This window comes from Felis catus, chromosome A2 (assembly GCF_018350175.1).
Source record: "Felis catus isolate Fca126 chromosome A2, F.catus_Fca126_mat1.0, whole genome shotgun sequence".
In the NCBI taxonomy this organism is placed as follows: Eukaryota; Metazoa; Chordata; class Mammalia; order Carnivora; family Felidae; genus Felis; species Felis catus.
The window spans coordinates 7,807,574-7,828,584 of record NC_058369.1 but is presented as its reverse complement, the minus strand read 5'-3'; the positions used below and the strand labels follow the sequence as shown (position 1 = coordinate 7,828,584).

Genomic DNA, 21,011 nt, shown 5'->3' with positions numbered 1-21,011 from the left:
CCCAACAGCCAGTCGCTGACGCTGAAGTGCATCCAGGAGCCGCCCCAGCCAATCGCGGTTGGGGGAGGGGGAAGTGAAGCTGAGGACCAATAGGAACTCCACCATTGCAACGAAAGGACCAATGGTTACCTGCGACGGGTCACAGCGGCGGCCAATGACTATGCCCATTTCAGGTGGCCAATAGGAGGCGGTGTCTCGGCGGCAATTTGGCGGTGGCTGCCCTTGGCTGTGGGGCGGGGTCCCGGGTCCTAGCCAGAGTCCGGGAAAGGGTGAGCCAGGTGCCGCCGGGAGGTCTTCTAGAGGGAAGCGGCCGGCGGGAGGCGCGGCTGGAGGCGGGGAGCGGACGGAAGGGGAGAGGGGGTTGCGGGGAGGGGAGGGGGGAGTGGCTGCGCTTGGCCGGTGGGCGGGGGCGGGGGGGGTGGTGAGGATAGCAACACCCGCTGCCTTGTGACTGGTCAATGCCTGGTGGGTGCACCTCGTGGTTCCTGCCCCTGCCAGCGAAGTTTCGAGGTTTGGGTGTTTGTTTGGGGTGGGGGGGGCGATGCGGACCTCCTGGGTGGAGACCTCCAACCCCATTTGCAAAGCTGGCTCTGGACCCGGTGGGGATGAGGAAGGAGGAAATGGACGTCCCCACCATATTTTCTCAAATGTTAACACATAATAATAGCGAATATTTATTAAGTACTTACAGCCTGCCAGGCCCTGTGCTGAGCGCCCTCCCTGCCTCATCTCACTGAATCCTCCCAACAACGCTTTGAGGGAGGAGAGGCTGTTATACGCCCATTTTCCAGACGAGGACACAGGCTCAGAGAGGGGCTGATTGCTGAGGAATCTGACATTGTGCTATGACGACATTCTCTTCTCCGGATCACTGTTTATCTTAAAACTGGAGGACTTGGAGGCCTGAGGCCCGGGCCTGGCTCTAGAAAAAACCCCACAGCTGGCTTGAAGGGAGAAAATGAAACACAACCTGTCCTAGGCTCAGGGGAGTCGGCAGTACCTGGGGTTACTCACCAGGGTAGATGTGGGAGGCAGGAATCTTGGCGTGTAAGAGGACGATGGAAGCAATAATAATGATTTTATTCTTGTTTTTGTCATATTTGTTATTTTTTCATGCCTGCGTTAAGGGCTGAGCTGTGATGTTACAACCATCTTTTCATGGCAACGCTCCCAGCATCTCCATTTTCCAGTGGGGAAACTGAGGCCCAGTGTGGCTAAGTGACTTGTCTGATTTGACACGGAGAGATCCAAGATTTGCCCCCCTGGCCTGTTTCACCACACCTGCCTGCCTGTTGATTTTGGGAAGGTGGGTTCAAAACAGGTTTTTATATTGGTGCAAGCCTGTCCAATAAAGGGGTTCATCATTGTTCGTGACAGATCTAATAGGTGCGGGCATGCTCTCTAACTCCATCAAACAGATGTAGAAACAGGCTCAGGGAGAGGAATTGGGTGTCTGAGGTCATACAGAGAGGGGGTTCCAGAATCTTCCCCTCAGGCCTTAGCCTGGATGAGTGGAAGGTTGAGGGGACGTCAGGTCAAGGTCTGGGGGCTGATGGCCTGTCTCTTCCCAGCCAAGCCAGCTATCAAGAGCATGCCTCTGTGCCGTTGGGGTGCCACCACCAGGGACAGCAGGCCTGATGGGGATGAGGCTCAGCCCATGGTCTCCAGGGGAGGCCTAAAGGTCCTTCTGCACTGGGCTGGCCCTGATGGCGGGGACCCCTGGGTCACCTTCAGCGAGGCCACACTGACCGCAGAGGAGGTCTGCATCCACATCGCACACAAAGTCGGTGAGTCTGGGGCATCGGCCATGTGGTGGGGGTGGGGGGTGGGGGTGCTGAGAGCAGCAGCTGGGCCCATCCAGCCATCCATCCTTCTGCCCATTCGAATATTCAGCAGACATCGAGTGAGGAACTGTAGTGTGCCAGCCCTTTGTAGAGCTCTGCCTTTGTAGAGCTGATATTCCAATAGGAAAACCAGCAAGGAACACAATGAATAGGAAAACAGCAGAGATGGCTGATGGAGAAAAATAAAAAATTCAGGAAAGGCCACTTGGCTGGCTCAGTTGGTAGAGCATGTGACTCTTGACCTCAGGGTTGTGAGTTCAAGCCCCAGGTTGGGTGTAGAGATTACTTAAAAAAAAAAAAAAATCAGGGGCGCCTGGGTGGCTCAGTTGGTTAAGCGTTCCACTTCAGCTCAGGCCGTGATCTCACAGTCTGTGGGTTTGAACCCCGCATCAGGCTCTGTGCTGACAGCTTGGAGCCTGGAGCCTGCTTTGGATTCTGTGTCTCCCTCTCTCTCTGTGCCTCCCCCACTCGCGCTCTGTCTCTCCCTCAAAAATAAAATAAAAACATTTTTTAAAAAATTAAAAAAAGAGGGGCGCCTGGGTGGCGCAGTCGGTTAAGCGTCTGACTTCAGCCAGGTCACGATCTCGCGGTCCGTGAGTTCGAGCCCCGCGTCGGGCTCTGGGCTGACGGCTCAGAGCCTGGAGCCTGTTTCCGATTCTGTGTCTCCCTCTCTCTCTGCCCCTCCCCCGTTCATGCTCTGTCTCTCTCTGTCCCCAAAATAAATAAACGTTGAAAAAAAAATTAAAAAAAGAGAGACGCTTAACCGAGTCACCCAGGTGCCCCCAAAAGTGTAATTTCTTCTTCCAGAGAAGGAGAAGGTCTGTCCAGTGGGACTTTGCTTATTGGCCCCGTCTTCCAGGAAATTCTCTCAAACCTCCTCACCCACAGTCTGATGGGGGCCTAATGGTGGATATCTGTCACACCTTGCGCTTTCCCATTGGTGGCCGATTCTTCAAGAGCTCAGACAGGAGTGCCGGGTGATGTGACGCATGCCTGGCAGAAGGAACAGGATTTGTAAAGGGCCCAGACAGCCTGATCTTTGGAGGAAGCAAAAGACCTTAAGAGGGACTACATTGTGAGTTCTAAGAATTTGGTAAGGGAAGTAGGAATTGAAAGTGGAACCTTATTTGTCAGGGTCCAGGTCCAGGTCATGGTTATTCTGTGCTGAGGGGGTTGGGCTTTCTCATGGGGCAATGGGGAGCCGTGGAAAGTTCAAGCCAGAGAGCAAAACAGATTGGTTCTTTAGGAAGCTGCCTCTCAGGGAGGCATTCTCCTTCTGCGGGAGGCAGTACACTTGGACACAGTGACCTTGAAGAGCGATTTGCATCATCCCACACAGTTCCACTCCTAGATGGGTACTTTATGGTCGCTCCGCTCATATGTTTTAGGAGACGCGTTCCAGAATGTTTGGAGCTGCTTCATTTATTTTAGTGAAGGATGGGAGGCTGTCTCAGAGTCCCTCTGTAGGAGAATGCATAAATTGCAGTCAGGTTGAATGCTGAAATGTTCTATAGTCAGGAAAAAGGAATTTCACCAAAGTTACACATGTCATGTGGGAAGTTGTTTTTTTTTTTTTAATTTATTTAAGAGATTTTTGATGTTTATTTATGTTTGAGAGAGGGGGAGAGGGAGAAAAAATGTGAATGGGGGAGGGACAGAAAGAGAAGGAGACACAGAATCTGAAGCAGGCTCTAGGCTCAGAGCTGTCGGCCCAGAGCCCGATGCGGGGCTCGAACTCATGGACTGCGAGATCATGACCTGAGCTGAGGTCGGATGCTCAACCAACTGAGCCACCCAGATGCCCCATTTTTTAATTTTAATTTTTATTTATTTTTTAATCTCTACACCTAACACCGGGCTACAAACTCATGACCCTGAGATCAAGAGTCACACGCTCTACCAACTGAGCCAGCCAGGCACCCTTCATGTGTGAGGTTTTAAAACCTATTGTAACTTGAAAAAGCAGGGGCACCTGGGGGTTTAGTCGATTAAGCATCTGACTTTGGCTCAGGTCATGATGTCGCCCTTGTGAGTTCAAGCCCCGCGTTGGGTTTGCGGCTGTCAGCGCAGATCCCACTTTGGATCCTCTCTCTCCCCTCTCTCTCAGAAATAAATAACATTAAACAAAAAAATAAGAGGGGAGCCTGGGTGGCTCAGTTGGTTACGTGTCCAAATTTGGCTCAGGTCATGATCTCGCGGTTCGCGAGTTGGAGCCCCGTGTCGAGCTCTGGGCTGACGGCTCAGAGCCTGGAGCCTGCTTCGGATTCTGTGTCTCCCTCTCTCTCTGCCCCTCCCCGCTCATGCTCTGTCTCTCCCTCCTTCAAAAATAAATAAACGTTAAAAAGGGCAGGATGCCTGGGTAACTCAGTTGGCTAAGCGTCTGACTTTGGCTCAGGTCATGATCTCACGGTTTGTGGGTTTAACCCCCACGTAAGCTGTCAGCTCAGAGCCTAGAGCCTGCTTCGAATTCTGTGTCTCTGATTCTGTGTCTCTGTCTCTCTCTACCCATCCTCTGCTCGTGCTCTGTCTCTCTCTCTCTGTCTCTCTCAAAAAATGAATAAAGGTTAAACCAATTTTTTAAATAAATAAAAATTTTAAAAAGGAAAAGAAAATTGTAGGGGCGCCTGGTTGGTTTACATGGTTAAGCCTCCAACTCTTGGTTTCGTCTCAGGTCAGGATCTCACAGTTTGTGGGTTCAAGCCCTGCACTGACAGCGCGGAGCCTTCTTAGGATTCTCTTTCCCTTTCTCAGCCCTTCCCTGGCTGCTCACTCGCTCGCTCGCTCTCTCTCAAAAAATAAATAAACATTAAAAATTAAAAAACCAAATTATAGAAGGACACCTATAGTGTAATATTAGATTTAGAGCTTATAACACTTGAGACTAGGTCATAGAGGATATGGAAATGATAAACTCTATTTCAGGAGTATGGTTACCTCTTTACAGGAGGGAAAAGGAAGAGAATGTAGGCAGAGGCTTCCATTGCAGTCAAGTTTTAGGTCTTTATCTTGTCTCTGTACTTTGGTGATTATAAATGATTCCGGATGGACTATCTTAGATGAAAATATTAAGTGACGTGTGTAAAAGGATGCCTTGGGTGGCCGGTGTGGGAAACAACAGCAAGTCTGGAGGCTGGACTAGGGCTGGGCTTTGGATCGGAAGGAACCCAGGGAGATTGGAGGATGCGGACAGAACAGGCCTTGTGACCTGTCTGATGTGGGGTGCTGGGCGGGGGAGTTGAGGACAAGGACCAAGTCCTAGTTTAAAGAACTGGGCAGACAGAAGGGAAAAAAAAAAAAAAAAAAAAGGACTGGGCAGACAAGAGGCAGGTCTGGGGACCTGAGACAAGATCTCTTTGAAACAAGGCACATCTAAGAGGGCTCTGGCATCCAGGGGGAGACAGCCAGGAGGCAGGTGGCTCTTCCCCCGGGGCTGGAGTTCAGAGCGAGACCCGGCAGAGTGCCAGCAGTTTGTAGAGTTGGGTGGGTCGGTCTAGGATAGGTTCTTGCTCTAGGAATGGCAGCCTCCCAAATTTTCCTGGGTCAAGGGCAGCAAAGGTTTACCTAAAATCTAATGCAGGTTGAATGATTCACTTCTATCTTGTAGCTTCGGCCCAAGGGGTCTCCACCACCCCTGAGACAGGGAAGATGCGAGACAGTTTGTTTCCTGGCCTGGGAATCTGCGTCTCCCTTCCGCCAACATCCCGTTGTCCAGACACCAGGATAGGAAATCTAGTCTGTGAAGCCGCAGCATGGTCAACATGTTGCATTGCGCTCGATGTGCAGGAGGAGCAGAGGGGAGGGAGGGGAGGGAGGGGAGGGGAGGGCCAGGCCTATGAGGGGGTCCACAAGGCCGATGGCAGCAGCTGTGGACTCCTGATCTTGTTTCTTCCCTGTTCCAGGCATCACTCCATCCTGCCTCAATCTCTTCGCCCTCTTTGATGCCCAGGCCCAGGTGTGGCTGCCCCCAAACCACATCTTGGAGGTCTCCAGAGACACGAACCTGACATTGTACTTCCGCATGAGGTGGGTGAAGGCCCCTTGGAAGTCTCGCCCCCTTTTGTTCTGCCCCCCTCGTTCCCCAGCACCCCACCTTCCTGGAGCTGGTCTGAGTCCACGCTGAGGCCCCAGCTGTTCCCCCTCCCTCCCCTCTTGCAGGTTTTATTTCCGGAACTGGCACAGCATGAATCCTCAGGAGCCGGCCGTGTACCGCTGTGGGCCCACCAGGGCCAAGTCTTCCTCGGAACAGGCAGAGCAGGGGGTGCAACTCCTGGACCCAGCCTCCTTTGAGTACCTCTTTGAGCAGGTGTGTGCAGGGCTGCTGGGGACGTGGGGCTGTTTGTGAGGGACTCGGGTAGCTGAGGAGCCCCACTTCCCTCCCCAGTTCACTAAAGCGAATGGGTTTCAGCCCTTGCCGTCTGGGATCCTTTGGCTGTCTGAACCAAAGGGTTCTGAGACAGGATTGCGTGGGAGAGAGTGCTGTGATCAATTAGTGATGTGTGCCACAGGCCGAGGGTGGGGCAGAGGAGGCATGTATGCTGCGTATTTGGCCTTTCCAGAAAATGGGGGTTCCCTCCCATCCCGAAAGTGGACAGAAGCCAGAGAGGGAACAGGTTTTCATGCCTCCCTTTCTGCCCGCTCCCCCCACCCACCCAGGGCAAGCACGAGTTTGTGAATGATGTGGCACCACTGTGGGAGCTGTCGAGCGAGGAGGAGATCCACCATTTTAAGAACGAGAGCCTGGGCATGGCCTTTCTGCACCTCTGCCACCTCGCCCTTTGCCATGGTATCCCCCTGGAGAAGGTGGCCAAGAAGATCAGGTGTCCGGGAATGGGGCGGGGACAGGTATCTGGGAGTCACAGTAGACCTTGCATCCTGCAACGTCTTCATTCGGCAAACGCTTGTTCAGTGCCTGCCGTATGCTGGCGCTGGTGCCGGGTGCCGAGGCCACAACAGTGAACGAGTCAGACAAAAATCACTGTCCTCTCGGAACTCACGTCTGGTCAAGGAGCCAGGCAGTACACAGAACTGCAAAAGCGAAAGGTCCAGGGTTTCAGGTGATGCTACACACAGAGGGGAAAAAATTAAGCAGGAAGGGAGGAAGGAGAAGGTAGCATTCAGATTCCAAGGTTTGAAGGAAGTGAAGGAGGGAGCGTGGTGCGTATCCGAGAGGAGGGCGTCCTGAACAGAGAGAACAGCCAGTGCGAAGACCCTGAGGCCTGGCAGATATGTTGGAGGATGTGTAGGTGGAGCAGAGTAAACTCGGAGAATTCCTTAGAGTTCAAGGGAAGGAAGGACATAGGAGCATGGGGAGCTGGGAGTGAGCTGTCTGCACCTCCATTGTTGTGAGGGCCTGGGTAATCCGGGTACACTGCCTGGAAGAGGCAGTGAGAGAAATGGATCCTACGAGACCAACAGTTCTTAAAGCACATGTCTTTCCATTTCTGTCGTGTTATCACTCTGGAAGACCCAGGCTGGGACAACAAAGTCCAAGGTGCTTGGAAGCCCGGAGGGAGTACCCCCTCTAGCCTCAACATCAGAGAATGCTTCCTGGGAGAAGTGACATTTCTGCTAAGACCTGAAGTTTGAGTCAGCTTTATTCAGATGTGGACTGTGTTGCCCAAGCATTCTAAGCAGAGGGAAAAGCATACGCAAAGGCCCAGAGGCAGTGGGCAGCAGCGGCTTTCTTCTTGGAGATCTGAACTTGGAATATGGGGGCCTGAGTCCACCAGGCTGTAGTCAGGGCACCTTTCTCCCAAGGGCTCCAAGGAGCCCTGGGAAGCTTGGAAGTGGGGGCAAGAGGCAGCTAAAACCTCAAGCTTTTGGATCGCTCTGATCTAGGGGTGGGAGAGAGGGCTTGGGACATGGAGACTGAGGCTCAGAAATCTGTTAGCTAAGTGAGCTGTACTGGAGGTCAGATGCCAGACAGGCGGTGGGAGAAGAGGGGAGAGGATAAGGGTTTGTGAGGAGCAGAGGGGCCTCCCAGAGCTGTGCCTTTTGTCGATAATCATCATATTGGTGATAAAAACTAATCGTGACTTCTCCAGTAGTAACACCTGATGTTCACGTAGGTCTTACTGTGTGCCAGTCAGCAGCCCTCAGGCCTCAGGCCTGGAAGTGGGCCCTGTTTGATCCCACCCTATATATGAGAAGACCGAGCGCTTTAGGAGGTTGTCCAAGAGCTGGGATTTTAGCCCCGTCGTCTGCTCCAGAATTCTGACACCGGCTGGCCTCCCTGTGCTGGCCCTTTATTGCGTTGCTCTCTTTCTACCTGCACGACGGCCGGCCTGTTTTCTAGACGAGGCAGCTGAGGTTCAGAGAGGTTAGGCCGCTCACCCGGCGTGACGCGGCTACGCCTGCAACCGGGCTCCTGACCAGCCCTTCCTGATTGTCCCCCCAGCTTCAAGGACTGCATCCCACGCTCCTTCCGGCTGCAGCTCCGGCGGCACAACGCGTTAACACGGCTGCGCCTACGGAGACTCTTCCGCAGGTTTGTGCGGGCCTTCCAGCCGGGCCACGTCTCCCAGCCGGTCATCATGGTCAAGTACCTGGCCACGCTGGAGCAGCTGGCACCCCGCTTCGGCACGGAGCGCGTGCTCGTGTGCCGGCTGGAGGAGCAGGCCCAGGCCGTGGGGGACCCCTGCTACATCCAGGACGGGGGCCAGTCCCCCCCGGAGCCTGGGCCTGAATTGGCCCCCGGACCCCCTACTCATGAGGTGCTGGTGACAGGCACTGGTGGCATCCGGTGGCGGCCAGTCCAGGCAGAGGTGAGCAGAGTGCCTCTTCCATCCGGGGGCCCCGATGGCTGGGGCTGGGCTTCCTGCTCAGCCTTGGCCTCCAAGGGTGGCTGCCGTGAGCCCTTTCCCCACGTGGCGCTGGGGTGTGTCTGTCTGTCCCCTGGGGTGGATTTTTGGGGAGCAGCCTCTGTCTCCCCCCTAGGGACCTACTTTCTGAGGTCTGCATCTCTGAGGGACCCTCGTCTGGTACCTGGGGGTGAGAGGGCTCGGCTCCCCCTCTCTTCCTCCCTGAGGTTCTGTCTTCTGGCGTGTGTGTCTCTTGGGGGAAGGTCTCCGTCCCATCTGTGACACGGGGACTTAGGGGGATGCCTGAGGAGCCTGTCCCCGGGAAAACTGTGCGGAGGACTAAGCTGGCACGGCCCTGCCGGGTTTCCAGGGTCCCGGTGGCGATGGTTGCAGCAGGAACCCCCGTGCTGGCCCATCAGGGAAGAAAAGCAAGGCCCAGGAGGTGGGCAACCAGCCAGTGGACAGGCCTCAGGAAGCGCCATGGGCCTACTTCTGTGACTTCCAGGACATCACCCACGTGGTGCTGAAAGAGCGCCACGTCAGCATCCACTGTCAGGACAAGTGCCTGGTGGGGCCCTGGGGCTGCGGGCCTGACGGGAGGCGCGGGGGGCGCCTCTGGTCTGCGATGGCTGCCTGACGTCCCCCCACCCCCACCCCGGCCCGCAGGAGCTCACCCTGCCTTCCCGAGCTGTGGCCCTGTCCTTGGTGTCGCTGGTGGACGGCTATTTCCGCCTGACGGCCGACTCGAGCCACTACCTGTGCCGGGAGGTGGCCCCTCCGCGGCTGGTGATGAGCATCCGGGATGGCATCCACGGGCCCTTGCTGTGAGTGCTGGGAGGGCGGCTGGGTGACATGGGGCGACGTGGGGCTGCCAGCCGGGCCGCAAGCTCCAGGGACAGTGAGGCTTGAACGAGGTGTTTGTATCGAGGTCTTCGCGTGCGTTCACATTAGTGTGTGTGTGTGTGTGTGTGTGTGTGTGTGTGTGTGTGTGTGGTGTGTGCTCACCTCCGTGTGAGAGTATACACGTGCAAGCAAGCCTTCCTGTCTTAGTACATGCCTATGTGTGTGAGCGCAGCTGTGAGTGTGGCCGTGTGTAAGCACACACACGTGCACATGCATCTGTGCCTATGGCGTCCATGTGTGTACACATGTGTGCATGCCCGTGGGTGCACGTGTGGGAGTGGATGCACGTGTGCACGCCTCGGGTTACAGGGGGAAAGAGGGTGCCTGCTGCAGCGTGGGCACGTGTCATGACAGTACCTGGGTCTGGGACTGTCACCACACACGTTTAACGGCTCTTTGGGGTGCAGCTGTGTTTTACGATTGCATATAAAATCGTCATTGCCTGTTCTTACGTGACGGGACGGGTGATCTTTGTGGAGCTGTAGGTTGGACAAACGCTAGTGGCCCTTCACATACATGCGTGTTTACATCCCCACAGGTGTGTGTGTGTGTCCTGGTAATTGTAGGTCACTGTCTGTGCAATTCTGTTCGGACGTACGGGGCCAAGGACATCAAGTGTCAGTACTTAAGTGGTCCTCAGACACGCGTGTGGCCATCCTGCATGCTCCCGGGTCAGGGTTTGTGACTCGCGGTTCGTCTGTGCCTCATACCCGTGCCTGGGCGGTCCTGCGCCATCTGCGGCCCCAGGACGGGCCATCGAGGTGTCTAAGAGGTCCGACGGCTCGGAGCCTGGTCTCTACCCCAGAGGAGGGTGAAGCGGCCATCCCACCTCCTGAGGGCCGTGGCTGTGCCATGTCCCAGCCGATGTGCACGGCCACCCGTCCTGGGGTCCGGGGGCCGCATCAGCGTGTGTCCTGGTCTGTTTGGACGGCTAGGACAGTAGCATTGGCGGAGTGATGTAGAGGCAACGGACGTTTGGTTCTCATAGTTCCGGAAGCCGGAAGTCTAAGTTCAAGGTGCAGGCAGGTCCGGTGTTCGGTTGAGAGCCCCGCTTCCTGGGTCATAGACAGCCCTCTGGCTGGGTCCTCACGTGGAAGGGGCAGGCGAGCTCTCTGAGGTCCTTCTATAAGGGCACTGATCTTATTCGTGGGCTTTCCACCCTCGTGACCTGATCACCTCCCAGAGGCCCCACTTCCTCACAGCGTCACCTTGGGGGTTAGGTTTCAGCACAGGAATTCCAGGGACACATGGACATTCAGTCTAGTAGCACGTGAGCCCCCGCACGCGTAGGTGTCTGGGCCTCTGTGGCTGCAGCCCACGTACTGCCTATCTGTGCTCACGACGTTGTCACCTCTGGGTCTGGGATATCGATGCCCCTGTGCCACCACGTCATAACAGGTAAGCGGCTGTGCCTGTGACTGTTGTCCTATGAACGTGCGACACACTACGTGCTGCGTGTCAAGGTGGCTGGCAGGGTGTGTGCCCATCCAGTGTCTGAATGCAGTTGATCGTCTGTGCGTGTGTCACCATGTTGGTGACACTGTCCAGCCATTGTCACACACGAGCGTATGCCTCTTGTGGTACCTCTATCGCCCCGGGAGTGTTCGTGTGCAAGACCGTGTTTAATTGGTACGCATCTGTGTTCAGACTCAGCGTCTGCACGTAAGTGCCCGAGTCTGACGTTTGTCAGGCTCGTTCGTCAGGGAGGTTTCGTGTGTCCTTGTGGCCAGGCGCGGGTCCAGCCATACCCCTGGGTTCCCCAACACGCCCCCTTGTCTTCTACAGGGAGCCATTCGTGCTGGCCAAGTTGCGGCCCGAAGATGGTCTCTACCTCATCCACTGGAGCACCAGCCACCTCAACCGTCTCATCCTCACGGTGGCCCAGCGTGACCAGGTGGGCCTGGGGCGGGGGTCCCGGGCCGGGGCTGGGCGCGCTCCCTGCCTGGACCCCTGCTCACCGCCCCCACCCCTGCCACCCACCCCAGGCACCTGGCGGGCAGCAGCTGCACCTCCGTAAATTCCCTATTGAGCTGCGGGCCGGGAGCTTCGAGCTGGAGGGCTGGGACCGCTCCTTCCCGAGCGTGCGGGAGCTGCGCACCGCCCTGCAGGGCTGCTCGCTGCGGGCCGGGGACGACTGTTTCTCCCTGCGCCGCTGCTGCCTGCCACGGCCCGGAGGTATGGTACGGGGAGCCGTTGGGGGGGGGGGGGGGCGTCTCCTCCCTGTGCCAGCCCACAGTGATGTCACTTCAACCCCCAGAGCTCTCCAACCTCATCATCATGCGTGGGTCTCGGGCCAGCCCTGGGCCACTCAACCTCAGCCAGCTCAGCTTCCACCGCGTCTGCCAGGATGACATTACCCAGGTCCGTGCAGTCGGGGCTCCGGGGCACTGGGGAGGGCGGCCTCGAGCTGTTGTCATGGAGACGTTCTGTGCTTTGTCCCTCCAGCTGTCTCACTTGGGCCAAGGCACGAGGACCAATGTGTATGAGGGCATCTTACGGGTGGGGGAAAGAGGCCCCAAGGAGGGCACGGCAGATGGTGGGGACCCCCCCACGCCCAGTGGGGACCGTGGGCAGGAGCTACGAGTGGTACTCAAGGTGCTGGACCCCAGTCACCACGACATCGCCCTGGTGAGTGAGCACCGCCAGGGGCCAGGTGGCAGGATGGGGGGGGACGGTCAGGGTCTGTGGCCACCTGACCTGCCCCACGTCCACAGGCCTTCTACGAGACAGCCAGCCTCATGAGCCAGGTCTCCCACGTGCACCTGGCCTTTGTGCACGGCGTCTGCGTGCACGGCTCTGAGAGTGAGTGGGTCCCCCAACGCCCCCCGCTTTGCAGTCCCCTTATACCCACTCCCTGGCTTGTACCCTGACCCTTGACCTGTGTCTTCACCCCTGACTCCACGCTCCACCTTGACTTATACCATGATCTCTGACTACACACCTCAAACTTGTGGCTACTCGACCTTCAACCTGTACCCCACCCCCTGACTGTATCCCAACACTCACTTTGCATCCTCATCCCTGACTATACCTTGACTTTTCCTTCTACTCCAGTACCTGGCTGTACCCTAACCCTTGACCTACACCCTGACTCCTGGCTGGATCCCTAGCCCATCTACCACCTGACACCCCTAGTCCCCGGCATCTCTCGACTCTCTGACCCCACTGGCATTGTGACCCCACGCAGACACCGGCACCGTTGGGCTCCCCAGTCCTCCCAGATCTCTTGCCTCCGCCCCTACCTCTACCCCTACCCTGTGTGTACCTCAAAACTCCACGTCCAGGGTGATCCCAGCCAGTAGCCCCCACACTCTCAACCCCACCTGTCCATTTCTCTGGCTTTCCCTCCAGCGCGGGTCTACACCCCGTGAGTGCCCCAATCTGGTGGGATCCTGTCAGCCCTTATGATGCCCCTGTCTTAACCTCCACACTTCCACTCGCCTGTACCCACTCCCGGTTCCCCAGTGACATCCTCACGTTGTCACTTTACGTGTCAGCTTTCCCCGGCCCCACCCTGGACTCAGATGCCAGCATTCACCTCTGCCTCACCCTGCACCCACATTGCCTACCCTCCATCCCGCATTTCCCCTCACCCCAGCATCACTCCCAAGTTGCCCCCCGGGCCTCTGTCCCGACACCTTCCCCACCCACAGTCCCAGCCCCCGTGTCCTACCACCTGTGCCCTGGAGGGTGGAGGTAGGTGGGCAGCCCCTGCTGGGCCTTTGCAGACATCATGGTGACAGAGTACGTGGAGCACGGACCCCTGGATGTGTGGCTGCGGCGGGAGAGGGGCCACGTGCCTGTGGCCTGGAAGGTGGCAGTGGCCCAGCAGCTGGCCAGCGCTCTCAGCTACCTGGTGCGTGCCTGTGGGTGGGGCCTGGGTCGATGGGAGCGCCAGGGTGGCCTCAGCATTGGATGTGGAGGCCTCAACACGTTATTTAATCCACACACTGGCCCTGGGGGATCTTTCCATGAACCTGTCCTGCTCACACACCCCTGTGGCTCCCATCTCCCTCAAGAGAACACCTCACCTCTCTCTATAGTGTCTGAGGTCCCGTGGGGCTTGGCCTCCGCGGCCTCTGTCACTCTTGCCATTCATCCCAGCTCCTCCTGGCCTAGTCACCCCAGTTTCCAGAGCACCTCTGTGTGCCAGGCTCTGTCCTCGTCCCTGAGGACACAATGGAGAACAAAACAAAAGTCTCTGTTGTTAGGGAGCTGGGCACTTAGTTGGGAGGAACAAACAAATAATAATTAACTACGTTGCGTAGTGTTTTAGGAAGTCATGAGAAATACGGGGGGAAAAGCAGGGTCTGGGGAAGAAGCAAAGGTTTAAATAGATGGGTGGGGGAAGGCCTCACTAAGGTGACCTGGCAGTGAGGAAGGGAGTCCCGAGGGTATCTGGGTAAGTGCATTCTGGGAAAAAGGAGTAGCCAGCCTAGAGGCCCTGGGGAAAGAGCTCCTCGGGCTTGGTTAGAGGAGAGCAGTTGGACCTGACCGGAAGTTTGGCCCCAGCTCTGGGAAAACTGGAAGGACCTACTAGGTGCCTAGTGCACCCCGGTCCCAATGACCACGTATTTGGATCCCCACGATGACCATGATCGTTTTATGGGTTTTGTGGTGTATTTGACCTCGGTTATTTCTTTCACGTGGGCCGTCCCTGTGGACACCACATGGATGGGACTGGGGGCAGCATCTACAGCGCCCCCCCCCTTGGCCACGCCCCCTTTCCACCCCACCACAGGAAGACAAGAGCCTGGTTCATGGTAATGTGTGTGGCCGGAACATCCTGCTGGCACGGCTGGGACTGGCGGAGGGCACCAGCCCCTTCATCAAGCTGAGCGATCCCGGTGTGGGCCTGGGCGCCCTTTCCAGGGAGGGTGAGGACCCGGGCAGGGCTGGGTTCAGGGACGGGCTTCCCCCGCTCTTTTCACCCTTGGTGACTTCTGACCCTGGCTCCAGAGCGGGTAGAGAGGATCCCCTGGACAGCCCCTGAGTGCCTGTCAGGTGGGGCCAGCACCCTAACCACTGCAGCTGACAAATGGGGCTTTGGTGTCACCCTCCTGGAGATCTGCTTCGACGGGGAGGCCCCTCTGCAGGGCCGCGGCCCTTCTGAGGTACGTCCAGGGCTTGTCTGGGTCCATCCTATAAAGGGGATTGGCACTTCCAAGATGTCCAGAGGGCATGTTCGGGGTCCAGAGCTGCCTCCTCTCTGGCTGTGTGGCCTCGTATCTCCGGGGCTCCATCAGGTTATCCGTCACTTGGGGTTAACCCGTCCCTACGTCATAAAGTCGTGACATACAGCAAATAAGTGACGTGTTTCGGTTTTAAGCAGAGCATTCGGGGCCGTGATGAGAGCAGCACAGGCTGTGGGGGTGAGGGAGTACCGGCGGACTCCCCGGAACCAGTGGAGGGGTCAGGCAAGGCTTCCCAGAGGAGGTTTAATCTAAGTGCAGAAATACTGCAGTGACCAGGCGAGGAAGCGCAGCCTAGGCAGAGGTCCCAGCACGTACAAAGGCCCCGAGGGTCTGGTGCGTTCAAATTGCTGCAGGAGCTTCCCGGAGGCAGACGGAGGAGGGGCTAGGCACAGAGGTGGGTGGAAGCCAGGGCAGGAAGGGCCAAGTGTGAGGTGTTCGAGCCCAGCACGCTCAGCTGGACTCGGGATCAAGTCCTGGCCCTGCAGTGGTGATCAAGTCTGCTTCCATTTGCCAAGCCTCAGCTGCCACATCTGTAAAATGCGAGTGACAAGAACAAGGACCTAGCTTGCGCTGAGAGCTTGACTGTTCTTTTGGAGAAGGGGACCAGGAGTGGGGGTGAGGGGTGGGCACTGACTCCCGTGGGTCCCCTTCCTGGCAGAAAGAGTGCTTCTACCAGAAGCAGCACCAGCTTCCTCAGCCCTCCTGCCCGGAGCTGGCCACACTCACCAGCCAGTGCCTGACCTATGAACCAGCTCAGCGGCCCTCCTTCCGCACCATCCTGCGTGACCTCACTCAGCTGCAGCCCCAGAGTGAGCCCCACCCCCTTGCTGGGACCCCTGCTTATGCCTGCATGGTGCACCTGAGGTTTCTGCACAGGGACTCGGCATGCGTGCCCGTTTCGAATTCATTTAAGGCTGTACGGATGCCTGTGCTCCCCTTAAAGTCTTATGTAGGGAGAGCCACAACCTCTTTGGACAAATTAGGCCCTTGCAGCAACTCTCTTGCTTTTGCTTTCTCTCTTGATGTAATACCCTTTACCCAATCTAAGAACTTCCAGGCGTCAGTTTTGATGCAGCCAGTTCTGTATTTTGGACAAGAAGTGGAATTTTGCAGCTGTTGCAAAAAAGTTTCCTTATATTTGAGATCAGATGCTGGGGGAGCAGACACCTGCTTTCTGTGCCTCCAAGTAGCTGGAAGAGTTAGGGGTCCAGTGACACCCACTGTGACTTCCAGATCTTGCTGACGTCTTGGCTGTGAACCCCGACTCGCCTGCATCAGACCCCACCGTTTTCCACAAGCGCTATTTGAAAAAGATCCGGGATCTGGGCGAGGTGAGGGGGCTGGGGCAGGGCCCGGACTGTCAAAAGCCCGCCTGGTGGAGTAAAAAGAGTTTGGGTCAGAAGTTAATATGGGAAGGGCCTGGCCTATGAGACCCTCAGCCTCAAAGGAGGCCCTGAGGATTTGAAAAGGAGGCCTAGGCCCCAAGGAGACCCCCTAACACGGAGTAGGTGCGGCCCGGGATTTTCCAAACAGACCCGACTGGAGTGGGTCCTGGGAAGCCGGGGTAGGGCCGACCCTCCTGCGTGCTCTGGGGCCAGGGTCATTTCGGCAAGGTCAGTCTGTATTGCTACGACCCGACTAACGACGGCACCGGCGAGATGGTGGCTGTGAAGGCCCTCAAGGCGGGCGGGGGCCCCCAGCTCCGCACTGGCTGGCGGCGGGAGATCGACATCCTGCGCACGCTCTACCACAAGCACATCGTCAAATACAAGGGATGCTGTGAGGACCAAGGTGGGCGGGGCTCGGTGGGCGGGGCCAGCAGGGCCTGGCCAATTACAGCTTCTGACTGGAGGACGCCCTCGGGTGGGGTGGTTGCGCCGGGGCTGCCTGCTTCCCACCTTGGCCCGCAGCTGGGGCCAGGACGGATGGGAGGGACCTTCGGTTCCGTCACCCGGGGACGTGGGGATGAGGTTTAGGGTGAGCTGTCCCACCTGAGGACCGGGCCTAGAGTGGCCGAGTCAGGGCCTCGCCTGGGGTGGGGCGGGGGCGCTGCGGTTCTCGGGATGGGCGGCCCCCAGCCCCGGGCTCCATCCCCGCTCGGCCCCGCCTTCTGCATCAGGAGAGAAGTCGGTGCAGCTCGTTATGGAGTACGTGCCTCTGGGCAGCCTCCGGGACTACCTTCCCCGGCACAACGTCGGACTGGCCCAACTGCTACTCTTCGCCCAGCAGATCTGTGAGGTGGGCCAGCGGCCCCTCCTCTTTGGCCTGGCCTGAGGGTCCCATACAGTCGGCTCACCAGTCCCCAGGCCTGGGCCGGCTCCCCGCATCCCCAGTTTCCATTCGCCTGGAATCTCTGTGCCCGCTTGGGCACGCCCGGCGGCCCAGTCCCTCCCGATTGTCCCGCCCCTGCCATCACCTCTCCTCCCTTTTGCTGGGCTCCGCTTGCCATCCTGCCTGCTCCTGCACCTGCTCCCCGCCATCCTGACCTGATCGCCCCCTCCCCTCCTGATCCTGGTCAAGACTCCTCAGGCCCTACCCCGCCCCACTGATCCCGGCTCCCCCTCCCCCCAGGGCATGGCCTACCTTCATGCACAGCACTACGTCCACCGAGACCTGGCTGCCCGCAACGTGCTGCTGGACAACGACAGGCTGGTCAAAATCGGGGACTTTGGCCTAGCCAAGGCTGTGCCTGAAGGCCATGAGTACTACCGCGTGCGCGAAGATGGGGACAGCCCCGTGTTCTGGTGACCAGACAGGACCAGCTGAAGTGGGGTGTCAGGGTCACCTGGGGCCGACAGGGGGAAGGAGATAGATGCTGGGGTCTCAGATGACAGGGTCTGATCCCAGTGAAGTTGCCCCCCACCCCGGTGGGGCCCTAACTGGGACCAGAGAGCTCCCAAGCCCCAGGTAAGACTCTAACCTGGTCTGGCCCAAGGCCTGAGTGCCCCATCCCCCCAGGTATGCTCCAGAGTGCCTGAAGGAGTGTAAGTTCTACTATGCATCCGACGTCTGGTCCTTCGGGGTCACCATGTATGAGCTGCTGACCTACTGTGACTCCAGCCAGAGCCCCCCTTCGGTGAGAGACAGGCCCTCAGCCCCACCCCATTCCAGAGGAGTTAGAAAGGCATGCATTGCATTCCCAGCCCCTCCACTTTAGCAAGGGTTTAATCCCTAATCCCATGGGGTTCAAGCCACACGTTGGATTTAGGGATTACTTTAAAGTCTTTAAAAAAAAAAAAGATTCTGGATAGATAAAAACAGTTTTTCGAGAGACTTAATAGCAAACACCTGTTTCAGACTTACTCTATGAATGTTGGTTACCTAACTTCTACAGTAACCCCAGCGGTAGATGTTACTGCCCCCTTTTACAGGTGGGTAAACCAAGGCCCAGGGAGATGAAGTCATAAGTGTAAAGTTCTGCCCCAAGAAGCAGCAGAGGCGGGGCTAGAAGCCTCTGTCTAGGTAGACACACCTCCTGAACAGACCTTGTCTTGTTTGGGGGTAGAAATTCATCGAGCTCATAGGCCTCACCCAAGGGCAGATGACGGTGCTGAGGCTCACTGAGCTGCTGGAACGAGGGGAGAGGCTGCCGCGGCCAGAGAAATGCCCTTGCGAGGTGAGCCCTCTCTCCCCCCATTCACCTCCCCATCAGCCGGCTGCCGAAAGAGCAGCCGCCACATTTCCAGTACTTTCCTCCCCAGATCTACCTCCTCATGAAGAACTGCTGGGAGGCAGAGGCCTCATTCCGCCCCACTTTCCAGAACCTCATCCCCATTCTCAAGACGGTCCAGGAGAAATACCAAGGCCAGGCCGCCTCAGTGTTCAATGTGTGCTGAAGCCTCTACCACCAGCTCTCAGGGTATTGGAGCAGACACCCAGGAGAGGGGCTCCCCGCCCCGAGAGGATCCCAAGGGGGAGAGGTCGGCCTCACCATTCCCCGTGCCTTATTCTGTCTGGAGACCCCACCTCTGTGAACGGACTTTCCTTCTGTCTTAGTCCGCTCGGGTTGCTTTACCAACACCTCTGGTGGGGGCGCTCACCAACAAATGTATTTCTGACAGCTCTGGAGGCTGAGACATCCAAGATCAAGACACCAGCATGGTCACTTTCTGGTGAAGGCCCTCTTGGTTCGGAGCCCACACCTGCTGGCTGTGTCCTCACAGGGTGGGAGAGGGCTAGGGAGCTCTCTGGAGTCTCTTTTGTAAAGACGCTTCTGAAGGTTCCACCTCATGGTCTAGCAGCTGCCAAAGGCCCGCCTCCTAATACCATCACACTGAGCGTTAGGATTTCAATGTAAGGATTCTGATGGGCGCTTGGGTGGCTCAGCCGCTTAAGCATCCGACTCTTGATCTCAGCTCAGGTCTTGATCTCGGGGTTGTGAATTCAAGCCCTGCGTGGGGCTCTGCACCAGGCGTGAAGCCTACTTTAAAAAAATTTTTTTTGAGGGGATGCACACCTTCAGACTATAGCACCTTCCGTGGTTATGAGCCTGGGGCAGACCCCTGAGGGACCCAGGACCAGCAAGGACCTACTCAGGCCTTCGAACCCGATTTTTTTACCTCCCCGCCTCCCCCGCCAGCTCCCACCCTCAGGACCCACCATTTCCGCTAGCTGGTAATAAACTCCTATTTTCTCTGCTGGAGGCTGTGGTCCTTGGGCCCTTCTGCAGCAGGTGTTTGCGCCCCTGGGGATTGCAGCCGGAGCAAAGTTTCTGCAGAAAAAAACCTGGCTGAACTCTTTAAGCTTTGTTCACCTCGGAATCACCAGCGAGCAGCAGGCCAGTACCTGGAACACAGAGGGCTCTCAATAACTACGTGCCAAATAGGTGAATTGCAGGGGCGGGGAGAGGGGGTACATACCACGTAGATGAGTGCCAGACCTACCCTTTCCTCCCCTGTGTGACTTCAGGTGAATGGCTTTCCCTCTCTGGGCCTTATTCCTCAACTATGACCTGGGGGTGGTCATGCTCACCACTGCAGCGGACTAATGTAAATAGCTAATGAGGTCCTTCATGTCAGACTCCTAGCAAAGATACCTGCAAACAAATACTTAATAAACATTTGATATTGTTGTTAATCTGGTGTTGGCCAAAGCATTTCTACTCAACACGTCCTTGAGACGGCAGATGTGTAACCACATTGTGAAAGGCCGTGTAATATTTTTCTTTCTCATTTGACTTCTCAAGACCTTGTGCGTTGCATCTCCCCTCTTCCAGATAATTCCATACTCCATACTCGTGTATTGAGATCTGCTTTTGATAACAGCTTGCATACTAAATTTGCATTATAGTTGTAAGGCCAGTGGGGGGGGGGAAAGCAGGTAATATTGAAATCAACAGTGAAATGTCCGTTAGCCACTGCTGTCGTCTCTCTGAAGGCAATTAATGTCATCTGGTTTCCTGTTTCTGCTTCCAGAGACACTTTGTCCAGATACAAGGAAATCTGTACACATACTATGCTTTGTCATCTTTTGGGAAAATAGTAACGTCGAGTGCCTGGCAGCTCGATAGATAGAATATGTGACTCTCAATCTCGGGGTTGTGAGTTCAAGCCCCACGATAGGTGTGGAGCCTACTTAAAAAACATTTTTTTTAATGTTTCTTTCTTTTTAAAAAAAATTTTTTTAATGTTTATTTATTTATTTATTTATTTATTTATTTATTTTTTAATTTTTTTTTTCAATGTTTTTTATTTATTTTTGGGACAGAGAGAGACAGAGCATGAATGGGGGAGGGGCAGAGAGAGAGGGAGACACAGAAGTGGAAACAGGCTCCAGGCTCCGAGCCATCAACCCAGAGCCTGACGCGGGGCTCGAACTCACGGACTGCGAGATCGTGACCTGGCTGAAGTCGGACGCTTAACCGACTGCGCCAACCAGGCGCCCCTAATGTTTATTTATTTTTGAGAGAGAGGGAGACACAGAATCCAAAGCAGGCTCCAGGCTCTGAGCTGTCAGCACAGAGCCCGATGCGGACTCAAACTCACGAACCGTGAGATCATGACCTGGGCTGAAATCAGATGCTTACTGAGCCACCCAGGTGCCCCTATCGATTCACTTCTTCTTCTTCTTTTTTAAATGTTTATTTATTTTTGAAAGAGAGAGCGCGTGCGCATGAGTAGGGGAGGGGCAGAGAGAGAGGGAGACACAGAATCCGAAGCCGGCTCCAGGCTCTGAGCCGTCAGCACAGAGCCCGACGTGGGGCTCGAACCCACGAACCATGAGATCATGACCTGAGCCGAAGTCGGATGCTTTACCGACTGAGTCACCCA

At 56.5% G+C, this 21,011-nt stretch overlaps 1 protein-coding gene across 5 annotated transcripts; it reads left to right on the top strand.

Moving 5' to 3' along the window:
- The first annotated feature begins 163 nt into the window (after positions 1–163).
- TYK2 (tyrosine kinase 2) lies at positions 164–19,818 on the top strand. Of its 5 annotated transcripts, none has more exons than XM_045045398.1 (25): positions 164–269; positions 1,128–1,306; positions 1,572–1,787; positions 5,744–5,867; positions 6,000–6,147; positions 6,498–6,661; positions 8,242–8,608; positions 9,015–9,212; positions 9,311–9,468; positions 11,333–11,441; positions 11,533–11,722; positions 11,805–11,908; positions 11,993–12,175; positions 12,262–12,349; positions 13,276–13,403; positions 14,289–14,424; positions 14,507–14,661; positions 15,401–15,551; positions 15,976–16,073; positions 16,341–16,533; positions 16,862–16,980; positions 17,314–17,486; positions 17,701–17,818; positions 18,248–18,358; positions 18,444–19,818. In XM_045045398.1, exons 3-25 carry the CDS (start codon positions 1,592–1,594, stop codon positions 18,576–18,578), a joined length of 3,546 nt encoding a protein of 1,181 aa, XP_044901333.1. In that variant the 5' UTR covers positions 164–269; positions 1,128–1,306; positions 1,572–1,591; the 3' UTR covers positions 18,579–19,818. The 5 variants fall into 5 exon arrangements, 4 of the variants coding, with proteins under 4 accessions (XP_044901333.1, XP_044901336.1, XP_044901334.1 ...); XM_045045399.1 differs by having other exon boundaries at positions 218–278; XM_045045400.1 differs by lacking the exon at positions 164–269 and adding an exon at positions 442–465.
- The last annotated feature ends 1,193 nt before the right edge of the window (positions 19,819–21,011 follow it).